This window comes from Sycon ciliatum, chromosome 5 (assembly GCF_964019385.1).
Source record: "Sycon ciliatum chromosome 5, ocSycCili1.1, whole genome shotgun sequence".
Classification (NCBI taxonomy): Eukaryota; Metazoa; Porifera; class Calcarea; order Leucosolenida; family Sycettidae; genus Sycon; species Sycon ciliatum.
In genome coordinates, this window is record NC_088647.1 from 10,022,273 (window position 1) to 10,040,635 (window position 18,363).

Sequence of the window (18,363 nt, forward strand, 5' to 3'; positions counted from 1 at the left end):
TTGTAACGACGCGTATTGTTATTCACGCACGTCCGTCAAAACAGGATGTGAAAGCGACTGTCTTTCCCGCGCTCTATCTAGCTCTTGGCTTCGGTCACTTCGTGGTTTACAAAAAATAATGATCTACCGGTACACACATGGTACAGACTGTAACAGCTTTTACTGCAATACTGGTCAAGTCTGGGCTCCGAAATATTATAATGTGACACGGTTTCCTGAGATAACTCACAACTACATGACTTGTACTAGTAGTAGTACTAATCAGTAATCTTCAAAAGTCGATCTACCCGCGTAGTCTACGTTGGAGTCGAGTGGACGAGGGGCATGGCTACATGATGTACATCTAAACAGAAAGATCTACCCACTATTTTACCCACGACCACGTAGATTCAACATGCCCTACCTGTATTATTATTATTATGCACTGGCATGGGGTGTCATTTGACACGCTTTCGAAAAATGTAACGATCAAATTTCCTCGGACGTGTCAATGGAGTCCAGGATCATGGATATGTACCGAGCTAGCTGTGTGTCAGAGTGCGTAAGCCTGGACAGTGACACACGATCGTAACGGTGAAACTGTGACTTTCTTTTCCAGCTAGAGAGTAGAGTAGAGAGTGGAGTGTTGACTGTTGATAATGAGACTGTAGTAGGAACTGCGTTCTTCGTGTAGATCCATGATCCTCTGGTTGTGGAGCGAAGAAAGAAGCAAAGGCGAAACCAGAACAGGAGTCAACTGGCTCCGGAGCATCATTACACGACGGCCAGTAGCACAGGCACCGTTTGATCGTTGTACCGGTACCGGCGTCGGTAGCTGACTGGCGTCGGAAAGTTTTAGATCGCTTCGGACTCGTTTCCATCCCTGCTGCTTCCTGCCACCTTCCGAACATTGCTAGTTGTAGCTCGTTCACACGTAGGATTGAAGGTACTACCACTGGGTAATCAATCATGGATGTAGGAGACGTGCTGTCCGTGGAGAGAGACTGCCAGGATTGGATTGAGGTAGGTCGTAATCCACTGCACCGGATTCTCGTGTCAACACGCACATGTTGCTTGTGAACTCTCTGCGTGCTCGGGCCTTTTCGCGGACAGATGGTAGAAAATCTTGCCTGTTCCGCTGTGCGTTGTGCTGCTCAGGCGATGACTGGATGCTACTTCGAGAAAGAGAGCTTCAGGGAATCTCTGCAAGACGGCGTATTGCTGTGCAAGTACGTGGTCGGAAAGCAAACATCTTGTCCACACTCCGGAGCTGTGGAGCCGGACAGAACACCTGTTTGCCCTAGTAGTAACTATTTTTGTCATGTTCTGCTGTAGATGTGTGCCGGCCAGCCGGCACTTGTTGATTGTTTTGTGCTTTCCGTGCAGTGCTTCAAAGTACTAGAAATCCCCGATCGCCCGTTGATTGTTTTCGGGTTTACCCTTTTGTGATTTCAAAGGTGCAACAACACCTGAACGCCCGTGGAGTATTCTGCAGTCTGCATGCACGTGCTGGCTGCAAGTGTGTCAAGTAAAATAGGAGTTTTCTTGTAGAACTCTGAACTCTGTTTTCTGGCTTTCGCTTTGCGCTTCTCTGGCCAGGCTGCTGAATGCAATAAAACGGGGAGCGGTCACAAAGATCAACACACGCCAAGGCACTTTCGCCAATATCGTAAGTCACTTTGTGTGGATGCTAGATGCTCAGGATGGCGTGTGAATGGAAACAAACTCCACTCTACCCGGCAAGACTTAGTAAAGTTCTTGATTTGGCTATCTGGTCGGGCTTGCGGTCGTTTATCTTGCCATCTAGCGAGTGACCAGCCATTAGCCGTGCCGCCTAGCTAGCGTCACTCATCTGCTCATAGTCTAGCACACCTAGGCTGGAGCATAAATCTTCGCTGCTTCTAAAAATAATTAATTTTGTCATGTGGTCTGCCACATCTCTCAACGTTACACTTACTAGTACAGTTTGTACTATAGTACTAGATATAGAGCCTACAGTGCGTTTTTTTATAACAGACCATTGTCGATTTTGATTTTTTAGTTTGTTCTCATTCCAAATTTGAAAATTTTTCTTCACAGCTGCGTTTGTGTGGGTCTTGGATCGAAGAAAATTAAGTTTGGGAGTCGGAATAATAATAATTGTCAAAGTTACATATTCGGCCGGGTTTCGGCTGGAAATCCGGTTTTAAATGGTTTTCAGTGGATTTTGATTTTGTAAACGGAAGTTTTAGCCAGGAAAGCTCATCACTTGCATGGTGCCCGGCATGAGTTCGAATCCAGTACAGTTCATCTTGATTCTTTTTTTTCTTTTCTTTTTCGGTATACTGTAGTACAGCGCATGCATGTACATGTACATGTACATGCACATGGCTAGGCTGTGCAGTTGTGCACTGCATGCTGTCTGCAGTTCTCCTAACCTTTGTAGGAAACCAGTGAGTCGTGGCTTTTCACGACTTATTGTGGCAAACTGTACTGAATAATTCAAGTCCTGTATTGCAATTAGCTCAGTAAATCAACACATTCCAGCATGCATGTAGGAAACTTCCCTCGATCCCTGAAATAATGCAGTGAAAATTCAAACACCACAACAAATCACAAAGGCAATTCACACAGCTCCCATAAAGAGACTAACAAAAAGGAAGCATGAGCAGTTTTACAAACACACAAACACACACAATGCAAATAGGTCACAGTTGTGTCCGGTTCAACATCTGCGAATAGTAGAAGACCAGCGAGGAACGAAACGGCCCCAATAATTCCGTGTTTTGTGTTGCACTTGTGACGACAGTATTACACAGTGAACAGATGTGCTCGGACAGCCGACGACGTATATCATCGTTGGCGCCGGCCTCCAGTCACGAACACATCGGCGCAGTTTTTCATGAATCTGTCCCGTCCACCAGTATGCAGAACAATAACGCGCTTGCCTTTACCTGATGATGCTTCATTCGGTTGCTTGCCTATACACTCCTGTCACCATTGTCGTACCACCTCCTAGTACCTGTGTGACGCGCATTGACCCACGTCTCATCCAGGTATGTCTCACAGGTAGCGATGCCGCCATGACACAATCCTGTGCTGTTCCATCATTATTTGTGTGATACCTCTGGTCTTGCCACACTGGAATCCCATGGAACGCAACATTTTCCAAGAGCTGGTTTTGCTCATGTCTGGAAAATCGTCGATGGTTTCTCTGCAGCGAGCAGGAACTTTGTCCAGTGTTGGGTCCTCCTTCGCAGCATAGAATCCGTAAATTATTTCTTATACAGTCCAAAGCAAATCCGTCAGGGTTGAGTGGTTTCATGGCACGAGTCTCACATCGGGGATTGTCACTCTCGTTGCCTTCATCACTGGAGATAGACAAGGCCAACGCAGCACGCTGATTTTCGCCGTCAGCATCCCTGGTACATCTGTTCATGGTGGAAATGCTGACGCCACACGCAACAGCAGCATGACGAATGGAATACTTGGGACCAATTCGATGCCCAGCCATTGTTCTCCTCGTCTTCGCAACAAATTGTAAAACAGACACCACCATGTACCATGGCCCGTTCGCGTTTTGTTATAATTATGTTGCATGTCGAGAGAACAAGTTGCCACGAACGAAAAGACACTCGAGAAAAAGCAAAATAGGGCCACAGAGCAGTCAGCAACAAAATTAATGATTCCTCCGGCCACCATGGCCACGAGGCAAGGAGCTCAAAGGACACTCTGAACAAGATGGCGAAATGCCACGAGTCACACCTGGTTTTTCGAATTTCGCGCGCAGATTTTCGTGACGCAACTCGCATGACATTTTCTCAAAAGTGTCCTTGAGTACGTTCTCAAGGTTTTCAGAGTCTATTATAAAAAAACGCACTGTAGTAGAGGCAATAGAAAGTCTCATTTATAAATAATATTATAATATATTTTATATTTTCTAGCGACACATTCCGGACGAAGATAAATCGAGACTTACCGCCTTTATAGGCTGATAGCCATCTGTGCTGCTGTGCAATGAATGTCATGCTGAATAAAAAATATTCAATCATGGGGTGCTCTGAGTTCAATGAGGAGCCAACACTGGGTACATCCATGAAGTGAGGCAGCACTGCACTGGCTTATCAGCTTTCACCGAGAGCTACATAACATAATCATTGTAAGCTGCTCATGTCATCTCCTCGCAGAGTCACAGCAGGTAGTGAATGAAAAATAGCCTCCTTGATGAGAATGCACACCGGCTGTATTTCCGGGGTCGCAGCTGCACCCAGTGGTGGCTAATGTTGCATTTCTAAATGATTTTCAAAAAAGATGGAAGTAATTGTGCTACAGTACTAGTACCCTATCTCTAGTCTCCTACTGTTGCGGACATTGAAGTTCGTTAAGAGGTCAAGCGGCCACGGGGCGCTGGCCATGCAGCCGTGAGCACTACTGGTCCATTTTTACAGTGTTACAATCCGTGTACGCGTGAAGCAAGTAAGGGTGCGGGTCCCTGTCATTTCACCAGATTTCTATGTCCTCAACAATACATTCTCAGAGATACATGTAGTCAGGTACTTCAGGTGGGGTAACCAAAACACTTCCTTGGCGCAACACGGGCCATTAATTTAATAATCTGCAGAGGCAACTACTCAAATGATCAGACGAAACCATGAATACTAAGACTAGGCACTGTGATGTACTCGAAATTGTGTAATCTGCTGAGGAGATTGATGATGAATGGGATGTCTTCCTAAATTGAAAGAGTCCCTGAGTAGACTCCCTGAGAAGAGTCCATGAGTAGCTGTGAAAGGGAAAACGACATCACGTCACTTGAAAACTACTTGAGTTGTGTGAAGTTTTCCATTGGGGCTTGTATTGCCCAGATGGCAACATTCTGTTGCGTAACAGTTTGCCCACAAGCCACCTTTGAAGCCTTTATTAGAAAGTCATTGCTTACATAGATTATTAGTACAAGCCGCTGAGTAATTACTTCTGTCTTCTGGCTTCTTGCCACATAGACAGCACCCATATCTCTCCTGTCTTTCTCTGTCTAAGTATCTTGGTGTTCCCATGGTTACTGCAGGAAAATCTCAATGCCTTCATTGCGGCCTGCAAATCACTGGGGATTCCCCCTACGGCTCTCTTTGCACCCAGTGATATCCAGGCACCACCTGCGACATCCGTGTCACTGAGAAGACGCCAGTCACACCTTGAGTACGCTCCTCTAACATGCACAGTGTGGTTTTTTCTCAAGTACATGTGCTGCTCACGCAGAGGCAGGGGGAGAAGCTCACATGCATCTGCTGTGAAAAACGTATTGAGCATTGATACAGCAAGAGAGAGCGCTATAGAAGTGTGTGTCAACAACAGTGTGCTGTCCTCAAAGTGGTCCTTGTCAGTGCTCACGACATTGTCAGGCTGCCTGTTAGGCCTCTAGTGAAGACTAGCATGTGTTTGAGCATGGGTGTACATGTATGTCCACACTGCTTGCATTGCACTCCCCTGCTGGTAACAGCAATACGAAAGACATTACAATGTCGTGCAGAACAGTCATGGCCAGTACGGTATGCAGTCTCATGATGGTAGACTCGCACACGGTATTGTGATAAGCACTGCAGTAATTTTCAAGTTGAAAAGACGTAGTCCTTTGTGAATGGTTTCAGGACCTAATTTTACACCAGTGGTGTGAACAACCACTAAAGCCTTGCTTTGAGCTCCCCATCACCATTGCACTAGGCACTACACGTGACTAATAACGTTACTCCAGCCTGAAGGTGTGCATTATTGTATCACCGACAACCGTTGTTGGCTCGTGACAATTGTGAACAACTAACAGTTACTGTACTCGCTGGCTTTGAGCTGTAAAAGTGACCTAAGGCAATGGAAATGCCTGGCAAAACCCAGGCCGGTACAATAGTTAACTAGCTGGTGGTGGTGCTGTGAACAAGAGAGCAGCAGCGGATGCATGATGTGTTGGATGGGTTGATGTACACAGTGGTGCTCCTGCGAAATTACCTACTTTTGAAGTGATGGTGTTACAGCCGTACAGGGCCTACCCCGCATACTGCCTAAACCTTGCCGGGAGGTAGAGAGGGGGCATGATGATCACGAAGTTCATGTTGCGTAATTGCTGTGTGCTTGAAGGCATTGCTTCTGTGGCCCTGGGGTAGCACTGTGAAGTCCTGCCCGTTAGGCTACGACCTAGACCCGCACCCTTGTGCAGTGCTTTGCATGACAGCTTGAATGCCCTGTCCACCAGTTACCACCACACTCACTACTAGTCTGTGCTCTGTGTCCTTTCCTCTTTCGTATTTCGTATTTCTGCACAGAGCACAGCGTCGAGAGGATGACAAGCGTGTGCGCAACGTTCTCGTCACTTTGTACTGGCTCAATCAGAAGGCAATGGCCATGCCAGGATACAATGGACCGCAGCTAGCCACAGAGAACTACTATCAGCTGATGAAGGTAGGGTGGGGTTGATAGTACTTGCTACGAATGCTGTGATGAGGTGCTGCTTTTTTTTGTGCAATCCCACTTTCCAGAATGTCCTCAGATCATCTAAGCGCGTGTTTCGGCGAGTCAACTCAGCACATTCCCTTTGATGCATGACATATTGCCATACGTACATGTACATTTCATTAGCAGCAGCTTAGCACAACTATCATACTGGTGTGTTTTGGTATTTCCATTCACCACCAGGATCCCTGGGCATCACCAGCCAAGTCCGCTACACTCGGTCGCATACAGAAGCCACCTCCGTCTGGAGTTGTGACCGACTCGCTGGATTCGAACGAGGTGACCGGCCTGCGCCGAGCGACATTGCCGAGAGCCGCGTCGCCATCTTTCTACGGCCAGTCATCGTCTCGCTCGCCTGTCTCCGACCGCTCAAGGTCCCCTCTAAGCAGTACGTCCAGCCATGCCACCGCTCACTCTTACTCATCACGTGCCAGTACCAGTAGCATTGATGGTAGCGTGCGTGGATCGTCGCCGGCTGATTCAATCGCATCACCCACGTCATCAGCGAGTGCTCCAATTAGCCGACCCATCAGGCAATCCCCGTCACCAGATTCGGCACCTTCTACCCACCGCTTATCCACGGGCGGCACTATCATGTTCTCGCCTCGGCAACGGGCACTACAGGCTGTCTTTGACCTGACTGAGGACCCACTGGATTCCGTATCCGTTGAAATGCCGCCATCTGCACAGCAGAGCGGCGGCAAGCGTTCTGTCAGCATCACCTCTGCATCATGGCAGAAGGAGCCGCAGTGCACAGTGTCAGAGCGACCCTACACCATGAGCATACCTCCAACTACACCACAGGTAACCGATGGTGGAAAACTGGCCTCGGCGGATACAACACTTTCCACCGAGCCCTCTGCGGGCAGGGCACGGAGTGACAGTGGTATTGCTTTCCTTACATCTCCGGTGGTGACGGTGAGTACAAAGCACCATATTAATTGTACCTCTCTCTGTGTGCTCCGGGTCACAGTTAGGTCACTCTGACTTTAGTGCTTTGCACCAATTTAAATATTTTTGCTTTGCTCGAGTTTGCTATTCACCTAGACTTCTATGCAATCAGTTCGGCCAGTCACTTTGAGCTCTGTCTAAGACGTCCTAAGAAGGTCAAAACAGCTAGGTGTCCGGAGAATAGGCAGTACTGCATTATTTGAGGTGTATTTGAATGCCATCATCCCGGATGAAGGAGTAGAAAAACAGTGCATGTGATTTCACTTCGTATAAATCACCTCAAGTGATGACGTAACCACATTTAGCCGCCTCTATGCTATTGCCATGATCAGGATTTATGTAACCAACTTACGCATGTATTTGTACTCAATCTACACTTTGGTTTTTGTAGTAAAAACTTGTGTTAATCCACTCCTTCGGACGGAGACCGCCTTTTATCTACAGACTGATCCCCTTAGATACCAGCCCCTGTTGTAAAGTGCCAGTGAACTACTATGTATAAAGACTAACATGTCTTCAAAGACCAGTTAACTATCAGCTTGCTATGGATTGGTTGCTAACATGGGCTTCACTACATTCAAACATACTGCAGTATGCATGTGTAGTTTTAGTGTAAGTGTATGGATTGTGCTCCTCAGCAGCCCTTGCCGATTTCACATACACACCAGACTTAGGTAGTAACCTGGTCGTTGTAGATGCATTTACTATTTAATAGTAAATGCATCTACAACAACCAGGTAGCTAATTCAATGTTTGCACCGACTAGTAGTCCTGGTCGCGAACTTGAAGATGTAGTCCTGTAGTACTGATATGTGGACTGAGTAAAATACTAATTTTCGATATTACCGTATTACTAATGTGTCTTTTATGTATGGTCATGACACTGCATGCAGATGACTATCACTGGCTCTGCTGTCAGCGATTCCGATAGCAATGATGATGCTCCGCGAAGGCTTGAGAACGTATCATCGTCTCGAAGCCAGCCAAGGAGCACTGCAAGCCCGCTGGCAAACGGTCAGCCGGCGGGCCGCTATAGCAAGATATCTGAACAGCCCGCAACCGCATCGATGCCATCCATGCCGCTACAACAACCGAAGCATGTCGATCTCTATCCCACACCGTCGCCTGATACAAGCCAATCTCCCTCGCCCGATCTCTTCGTGCCCCCGTCCACCAAAGCAGCTCAGCAGAAGCCACCACCAGCTTCACAGTCACACAGCCGCTGGACCAAGGAACAACCTGCGTCAGTACAAATGCCCAAACCAGCGTGGCAAACCTCCAAGCAGCCGCACTTCACACCAGCTTCTGCAGTGCACACGCAGGACCTGCAAAGCACGAGGCCGACCGCTCAAACGACGACCTCATCCTATAGCAGTGGAGGAACGGCTGCATCGACATTGCCGCGTTCGTTTGGTGCCAACTCAGCTAGTGGCGCTAGCAGCAAAGCTATCACACAGGATGATTCAAGGTACGGCCACACTGTTATGCCATGCACCAATTGTGGTCATTTTTTAGTTATGTACTAGAATGTAGCATGTGTGGTTACGAAGTTAGTTATGTATGCAGCATGTGTGGTCATTTTGTCATTTTGTTTTTATTTATTTTTACGAGAAACCACGAACTTCGAGAACAGAATACTGCATGGTAGAGGTGAGGTGGCTGCAGACGCAACTGTGGTGGTGAAATTGGAGCATCTCTGCCGACCTGAGGTCTCGGCTTCAGCGACACTTCAGTGCACCAAAAAGTGGGGAGGAGTAGGCACAGGGGGGGGGGGGGGGGGGGGGGGGTACTAAATTTTGTGTAGAGGGTGAAAAATGTATGTCGGATGTGTGGGCATTTAGTTATGTATGTAGCATGTATGTGACTGTGTGTACATGGTGTAACCTACCACAGCCGCTATGGCATACCCCTCTCAAAGTACAACATTGCACTCTTAGGCTGACCGCAGCCCTGTAGCTGATTCTAAACTGACACCAAGTCTACTATTCGAACCGAAAATTCAATTTGCTAATGCTCTGTATGTGTATTTTAAGATGTTGTACACGAGTGTATGATCGATGTTGAGATTGTTGACACATCCATTGTGTCCCTAGATCAAGCCCTGGGCTTTCATTCGTTTAGAGCTCAGGCCGATTATACACCAGCTAATCAGAAATAATGGCGACGGATTGCCTCAGCTTGTCAGTACTAATGGTGACAGAATAGTAGCCGGGAATATCTCAGTTTGTCAGCAATGATGTCATGATGATGCCATGATGATGTCATGATGGAATGAAACTGGTTGAATATCAGTGCACTTGTAGAATATCACTGTTCTTGAGCAATGCAATGCTGTCTCGCTGTCTACGCTCACCACCCTACATAGTTTAAGTACTTAAACACACGATGTGGCTGGCCTGTGCATTTGTTGGTATAGGGTGAACTCAGGGCCGCCTCCACCGCCGAAGCGAGACACCGCTGCTGACACGATGCGTAGCCAGATCATTGCAAGTGAGTAAACCACGTGGCTGGTTATGCCTGCTGCACAATGCGTAGAACAGTTACTGGTATTTTCTCTCGGTACTCAACAGCTCACGAAGATGTGTTGCATGCCTATGACCCTAGATTACCAAGGTTACCCAAGTACACCACTGACATTTCTGGCCATACAATAGTTGATCCTTGCATCCTATTTTCTTAATAAGAAGATCCACTACTCTTCTTGTTTTGGACTTGGGTTTGATTGGAGTATTTTCGGCCTGAGCATTTTTGGCCGAAATTTGCTTTGCAAGGTTCAGTGTGACAGTGTATACAGGCAGCAGCAGTACAGGCTGAACTTTTAATGGGGCCGAAATGTGTTTTAGCCCAGGAGGCCGAAATTTAAACGCGCCGAAAATTTGTAGATTTCCAGTACCTTATGTTGTGTGCACTGCTGTAGTATAAATCACAGTTTGCACTACTTTTTCTTGGCATTATATACATTGGATATCGAGCAAGATGAGTTGGACACAAATGGTGAGCTCCTGATCACGAGCAAGGCGGTTGGTTTGCGCAGGGTGTTAGCTGTGAAGTGCAAGTATACGTGCACGCAGACGGCTTCCCATTGCAATTGTTTCCATTGAAATAGCGGCGATTCCAAAGCAATGTTTCAGTGCACTGTTTTGAATGTTTTCCCCTGTCTAGGCCACAGTCAAGCTTCACGATTCACGCCATCACCGCCAGCTGCCCGTGCTGCACCTGCTTATGATACTATGGCACAGCCAGTTCCCGAGCCGAGCAAGGTGACAACAGACAACCGAACCGATGAGGACATCATTGCCACCCTGCAGTCGGAGATCATGGCAGACCTGGAGAACTTTGCACCGCCATCTCGCGCCGATCCGCCAAGTCCAGCATCTCAGATAGACGGTGCTGGTCCGACACCAAAGGATGTACCATTGCAAGTTGATACGGAATACCTCCGAGAAACATCAGAGCCCATTTCAGACGAAGTGGTGGTAAGTTGGAACAGTTAGTGGTAAATTGTGCTGAAAGCGTGAAACTGTAACGCAGCCCGTACTGCCGTGAAAAAAACATTTCATTACAGTTTACATGTACACGTATATGTATCGCTGTTTATAAGTTAGTCCTCAGCATGCAATGTGGAGAGGACTCCTTATCAGCTGGATGTAAGAACACGGGTCAAATTGCAACTTTGAGTCTGTACACCGTGCCATTGTGAACTTTGCAAAGTTCCACAGCTTTTGCCGTAGTGGTGATGCATGGTAAACCGTGATGATGGTAACATGATGTTCTGGTATACTACAGTCCTGTCGGCCGTCGTCGAAGAGCTGGGGGTCAACCTCCTAGCGTAGACCGTTCTTATTTTCATGTATTACAGTCCATGCACGGTTGAGTCACCATGTATACATTGGTATGCTGTACTCGGTGAAATTCTAGCTTGGCCGTTCTTCGACGCTCCGTTCTTCGGAGCTCCGTTCTTCGGCGCTCTGTTCTTTGGCGCTCCGTTCTTCGGCGCTCTGTTCTTTGGCGCTCCGTTCTTCGGCGCTCTGTTCTTTGGCGCTCCGTTCTTCGGCGCTCTGTTCTTTGGCGCTCCGTTCTTCGGCGCTCTGTTCTTTGGCGCTCCGTTCTTCGGCGCTCTGTTCTTTGGCGCTCCGTTCTTCGGCGCTCTGTTCTTTGGCGCTCCGTTCTTCGGCGCTCTGTTCTTTGGCGCTCCGTTCTTTGGCGCCCCACAGTACTGTAGTAGTACCTGCATAGTTTCATGTCCCATCAGCCCCAGTCCTCATTGCTGTTGTGGAGCTGTTGAACAAAAATGGGTACTGCACAGGAAATGTACAGTATGTGTGTGCAGTAGATATTCATGAAATCTCCAGACAGCTAGCTGTGCTCCTGACAATGGTCACGAATCCCGAAACATTGACAACACACTGGATTTTGTGTGGAATGCAGTGCATACGTGAGTGTAGGCGAGTTGCCTGCAATCAGTGATTGGCATTCAATGAAGCTGCGTGAGGCGTCCTTTAGATTAGAAGTTCTGAAGCTAGCCGTTAGCAGTAGATAGATGTTTGTACCTTTCGTTTGTTTCTGTGATGCTCATCTCCACTGTGTGCATGTGACATGGTACATTGCAGCTGCCGGCCATCACAGCTCAAGCAACTACAGTATCAGCGCCCATAGTTCAAGCAGCTGCAGTACCAGCGCCAACAGTTCAAGAAGCCCTGAAGCCGAAAGCCGTGGTGAGCGTGCGTAAGTCCAGCTTGAGCAAGTCCTTCAGCTTTGGCAGTGGCGGCGACACGCAGCGACTGATTGCCGAAGAGCAGAAGTGGCGAGCCAGCAGGCGTCGCTCCGAGCTGGCCAAACAGGTTGACATGCTACTAGACGACCAGTTCCTGTTGAAGAATGTGTCTCAGCCGCTCTCTTCCTCGGGCAGCAGCCGTGACGGATCGGAAGCCTTCCTGGATGCTGCGGCCAGCGATGCCCGACTGCAAGAGCAGCAACAGTTGAAATTGCTACAGGTGAGGAGGCTCTGTTCATAAATATGGCCTGGAAGTGCTACACCACAGCCTGACCCGAGTCATGACAATGCTAACTTTCGGATCTACTCCATCCCGGCAGTTTTGCATGGATCCATACAAGTTTGGGTGGTTTTCCTTCACAGCATAGTGACACATCCACTGATGGTGACTGGATTGGGCAATCCCGGTCAGGGACCCACTCCTGGTACAGAAAAAGAATCACACCTGCAAGCGACACGAGTGGTCCACCCACCATATCCTGTACTTCGCTAGGGCAAAGTGGATCCCAAAGTTGCTATTTGTCATTGGATTTTGACTTCTGACTTTATCATATTCAAGGCATACACCACCTTTTTTTTCAAAGCCAGCATGGACACATGTAGGTTCTCTCAACCTATCCCCCCCCCCCCTCACTTTTTAGCAAGCATGCTGTCATACTTATGGGTTAGCAGTCACCTATCTTCCAGCCCTTAGAGATCTGACATCATGATCACAAATTGATATTATCCATGTACATGTGAAGTGATCCAGTCCCTAACCCCTCCTTGTAAGCGGACCATGTTTGCTTTGAACAATCAGATATGGATGGTTTCTCAGGAATTATCATAACTCAACTAGTGCTCTTCATCCGCTCTTCACTTTTCCAATACAATGGGGTTCCATTTCCCTACAAGCCAGGTTCTCTGGAGGTCCAGCCGCAGGGTAAATAGCACTGGAACTTTCGTTTTTTAGCCAGAGTTCTCTTTGAACATGTGCCGCTTTGGTTGCATTGTGATGACACGGGTTTCATGGACTGTTTTGCTGATCAAACTCATACCGAGCAGAATTCACCTGAGCTTTAAAATACTGCTTCTCTTCAATTGGTTTGCTCTTGTTTGATAGGGAAAGGCAAAGCACTCCCCCTCTGCTTTATCAGCAACTGCACCCGCTACCCAGCGTCCAGCATCTGCAATGGGCTACCTACATGATGATTACACGGCATCCAGCAATGGCGGAGGCAGTGGTCGCATGGAACAGGATGCCACACCCGCGCCGCCTGGCCAGCTACGTTCCTCTCGTCTTGCCAGTCCAGCATCACCGCTCGACCTGGCCACCAGCATTGACGAGGACAGGTCGGAGATGGAGCGGCTGCTTTCCTTGGCCGAGCAGGAGCGCTCTCAGCAGCTCCAGGCAGCAGAGGAACATCGGCGCATGTCTATGGATCAGAGAGAGGAGATGACCAAGAAGAAGCGAGAGAAGGTGCTCCGCAACCTTGTCAAAGACCGGAAGATGCGCGAAGAGAAGGACAGGGAGAAGCGATGGGAGAAGCTCGAGGCAGAAAGACAACGGCAGCTGGAGGAAGAGGAGGAAGAGGAGGCCAGACAGCTTAGTGGAGAGATTGCCATCATCCGTGGAAGTCAAGAAGATGTGGGAACATCTGCTACGGATGGTGGCGATGAAGGGGAGACAGAGGATGGTACTGATGATGGTGGTAGTGGCGGTGAAGATCGTAATGCCGTAGAGGAGATTGATGACGAGCCAATCTGGGGTGACTTACCCGCCAGGTCAGAGCCAAGCAGCGAGATCGACACAGCAGCACCTGAAGATTATAGTGCTGAACCTGACAACACACGGGAGGACTCTCAAGCTGATCACGCAATAGAAGAGAATAGGACCACCTCGCATGATTGTGTTTCTACCACTGAAGACAACGACCAAGGTACTAATGATGATGATTCGGCTGTGACCCATGGCGACTGTCCCATTGAGAATGCTATGATAACACCGCGGGAAGATACCAAGAACAATGGCCGTTCAGGTGTAGTCGGTGATGTGTCCATTTCCAGCATCCTAGATCCTCTGGCCAGTGCCATAGAAAGCATAGCACAGGGTCAGACTGAAAAGCGGCGCAGCATCACACGCCTGTCAGCGTCCAGCTTCACACGAAGCCCGCTGCGATCGCCACATGTCAGCGGAACAGCCCTCAACAAGGAGTCCCCGCCACCAGCAAAGCCTCCGCGTCCGCCAGTTATCGTCGAGGTAGACCCAGCTCGGCGGATTTCCTCTGCTAGAACATCAAGTACGACAAGCCATGCGTCTGTATCATCCACCGAAATGACCGACTCGGCTGTGGGATCGCCTTCAAGTAGCCTCAATATATCAAATGAAGCCGGTAGCGCGGACATGTCAAGGTATTTCGGCAGTGCGCTCAAGGATTTCTGTGGAGATGAGGATGATGAGGATGATGAGGATGCAGAGTTGGTGAATGAACCTGTCGACCAAGGTAAGTTTTTTTTGTTGAATCTGAACACGTTGCTTGCAGACATGCAGTCACAACTTACCGTAGTGTCTTGCCTGTCTCATAGAAGCCTGTTTTGAATACAAGCCGGATGCTAAAAGAGCTATGTACTGTCCACCACTGCAACTAGATAATACGCAGGCAGAACGTGCGATAACTGTAGGCCACAACTTTAGTTAGCAATGACTTGTTTTTAAATAGAAGTCAAGTGTAGTCGTTTTGTCTGGGCTCTCTAAGCTGGCCTAGCAGTTACATGTCGAGCTGCAAACACTCTCGTCACGCATGGCGTGTGCACTCACCAGTGTCCGTGTAATTGTGCTGCCTCCATTCGTTTCACCCACAGGTATGGCAGGTGTCTTCACTGAGGTGTAGCTGCCGCCCTACTGATGCTAGCCAAATCTGCGGTCAGCCTGCTGCTTTGCTGGTCAGTGAGCTATGCACGGAAAAACTGTGTTCTGGCACTTAGCGACCGCACTTGAGTTGATCGCAACTTGTTATTCCATTGTTCTCCTTCTTTCGGTGTAATGGAGTGGGGCTATGGAAGTGCCGGTTAGGTTTTGCTGGAGAGATTTGAGTCATTTTCCACCGACCACACTACAACTACACTGCCCATTAGCTGCAGTTCACAGAGAGAATATTTTTTATCAGCACCTGGTGGATTTTCGCAGCATATTTCACCAGTATAGCTTTTGACCATTGACATATTGTTCACTCAGAATTACGTCATTATAATTATCTCTATTTGTTTGTGCATGTACATGTAGATCCACTAGGCACTATTAGCTTTGGCCCCGGATTAGATGTTGATGCTGCATTTATGCATGTTAAAATTGTTTGTGATTATTTTTTTTGAAGCTATCCTCATGTAAAGATAGTCCAGAGTCTCCGGCATTCTCTGCCTAGATGGAGGCGTCGCAGCACGTTGCCAGTCGAGTCGCTTGATGACTGCAGTTTGGCATGCTGTGGGTTGCTCGGACAATGCTTAGGACGGCAGTGCTCATTCATACCTGGCCTGTTTGAGTAGAGGACTTTGTTATTGCTCTGGTTTGCACTCCAGTCCTGGTTACACCTTTTACTGCTCACATTCATGTAGTGACTTGATATCTGTACTGCTATGATACTTGTACTGCACAAGAGCCAAAGAATGTCAGCTTTGTATTACCTGTGTGTTTGTGTGTGTGTGTGTGTGTGCATGTGTGTGTGTATGTGTGTGTGTGTGTGTGTGTGTGTGTGTGTGTGTGTGTGTGTGTGTGTGTGTGTGTATGCGTGCGCGTCAGACTGTCATGTGTGTGCGCGACTTGATCCCGGGTAGAAGCATGTTGCCGGGATGTGTACTCACTGTGTTCAGAACGCTTACGCGCAGCCTTCTTCAGTGTGTCAGGGAGCTCTACCGAGCCCAAATTTGTAACCCTTTGGTGCCTGTGGGAGGTCGAGTACTGTGTACGTATGAGACCCACTAATATAGAGGTCACTAGTATGCGATTACATCATCCGTTGAGATCGTGAGATGCTTTGGCGAAAACATGGACTCGTGGCACAGACTGTCAGTAATGCACTTTCACTAGCGACTCACGCTGCATACATAGCGCCCGTTAGAAAATCCGCTGACTCAACCCGTGAAGTCATTCGCAGAACCTACAAAGGCTACAATATACAGCTGTACTTACATTTTATCAATGGTACATGACTCTATGGATGTCTCTGGCCTCGATCGATGATTGACCGAACCATGTCCCAATCATCGGATTTTCACCAGGCGTCCATTATGGACTCTTGTTTTCACGTACATTGTACCGGTACTCAGCGCGGTAGTCCCGTACATGACTGTAGTGCTGCTCAATGAAATCCGATCTTGCGAGGCGCTGTGCAGCCCCAGACCCGTGAACACTGGGCTAGCTAGCTACTAGGCTAGCTGTGCACTGGCGCAGAGAACGCAAACTGGACTTATGCGCCAAGATCGAATTTCATTGAGCAGCATGCACTGACTGTCTGTAGCCTACACTACAGTGTACTGAAGCCACTCCCAGTGCAGTGTCAGAATACTCTACCAGCACTGCAGTAAGGGTTAGTGAATAAATACAATGATCTACAGTCATGGTTGATAAATATGGTGGTAAAGACACACCTGGCAATATGGCGGTAAACACACGCCTGCCCACACACGCTCTCTAGGCTGCAAAGTTCTGGTACAGAGCTCTCCTTCTCACCACCACCACCATCAGTTCGCGCCTGGCGCCTGGTCGATGCTTGGCTGGCGGTATCCGGCATAGCAGGCTGGTACATCAAGTAGCGCATGACACATAGAAGATGACACAGCAACGACATAGCTCGATTGCGACGTAGATCTACGTTTCGTCCCCGCTGGACTCGTCAGGCAATCTTCAAGCTCCGTATGAAGACATCCAAGAAGAAGATTGCCTGATGAGTCCAGCGGGGACGAAACGTACGTCGCAATCGAGCTATGTCGTTGCTGTGTCATCTTCTATGTGTCATGCGCTACTTGATGTACCAGCCTGCTATGCCGGATACCGCCAGCCAAGCATCGACCAGGCGCCAGGCGCGAACTGATGGTGGTGGTGGTGAGAAGGAGAGCTCTGTGCCAGAACTTTGCAGCCTAGAGAGCGTGTGTGGGCAGGCGTGTGTTTACCGCCATATTGCCAGGTGTGTCTTTACCACCATATTTATCAACCATAAGTACAGCTGCAGTGGTGTCTTCAATTTCATTCTCCCGATCTACAGTATGTCTTCAGAAAACTCTACCACTAAGGCACTGTTTGTAGTACATGTAGTACCAGCCTGAGGATGCCATGGTAGAGTCTTCTTGTCGGCTGCTCCGATCTGAGCAGAGACTGAGGCACGCGTGAGGGATTCGCCACCTCGTTTCGTCACAAAGACGAAAGAGATGCATGCAAACGATCTCGATGATGGGGTTAATCATCATTTTGATGCCATCACTGGCATCAGACATCATTCAAGCTGAAGGTCCAAAGGTCGTCACCATGGTCACGCAGCTTCCACTGTTCCAGGATCAAGCAGCTGCATGCGCATGCACATGGTATGAACGATTGGTACATGTACCGGGAAATCAGCCAATCAACGTGCAGCTTGTGTTTGAGCAGTGCTAACAGCGCATGCTCGATAACGCCATCTAACGCCAAGCAATCTTCCTCCTTCGTCTTCCTGCTTCTTGATGTGCAATGTAAGTTGGCTGTGTGGTTCGTTTCGCTGTGCGGCTTCTGTTTGTTCCTCTTTTGTTTGTGTTGTCATTTCTGAAGGCCACTGTCGGTTTCGTGGCACATAATGATGGTGTAGAGAACCAACCATGCCTTATCAGACGCTTGGATAGCGAGCAGTCCATTCCTGGCACAAACGTGAAACGTAAGGTTGTTTTCAAAAAATTAATATGGCTTCCTTGAGCCCGAATGGAATTTGTTGTAGAAAAGTGACAACGAAGCTACATGTGTCTCTGGCATTGACTCTTGGCTATTATCGGCTCTGCCAACTCGATTTCTTGTGATTGAAATGCTCGGTAATGAGGTTACATCCTTTGCCAGTAAGGTAATTTGGTGTTTGCTAGCTGCTTAGATAGACCTGCTTTAGCATGTCTTGACGATTCTGTACATGAGACCATGTAGCGAGGGGATCCTCTGCAGGACGATTAGGAAACTGCTTTCTTTCATTTCT

The 18,363-nt window shown here is 48.3% G+C and overlaps 1 protein-coding gene across 2 annotated transcripts; it reads left to right on the forward strand.

Annotated features, from left to right (window-relative positions):
- The first annotated feature begins 498 nt into the window (after nucleotides 1-498).
- On the forward strand, nucleotides 499-15,785 carry LOC135817541 (mucin-12-like). 2 transcript variants are annotated; one of them, XM_065330753.1, is made up of 13 exons: nucleotides 499-1,002; nucleotides 1,138-1,208; nucleotides 1,579-1,648; nucleotides 5,024-5,154; nucleotides 6,270-6,405; nucleotides 6,640-7,374; nucleotides 8,301-8,875; nucleotides 9,824-9,897; nucleotides 10,570-10,883; nucleotides 12,018-12,045; nucleotides 12,076-12,401; nucleotides 13,284-14,664; nucleotides 15,023-15,785. In XM_065330753.1, exons 1-13 carry the CDS (start codon nucleotides 949-951, stop codon nucleotides 15,049-15,051), a joined length of 3,924 nt encoding a protein of 1,307 aa, XP_065186825.1. In that variant the 5' UTR covers nucleotides 499-948; the 3' UTR covers nucleotides 15,052-15,785. The 2 variants fall into 2 exon arrangements, with proteins under 2 accessions (XP_065186825.1, XP_065186824.1); XM_065330752.1 differs by having other exon boundaries at nucleotides 500-1,002; nucleotides 12,018-12,401.
- The last annotated feature ends 2,578 nt before the right edge of the window (nucleotides 15,786-18,363 follow it).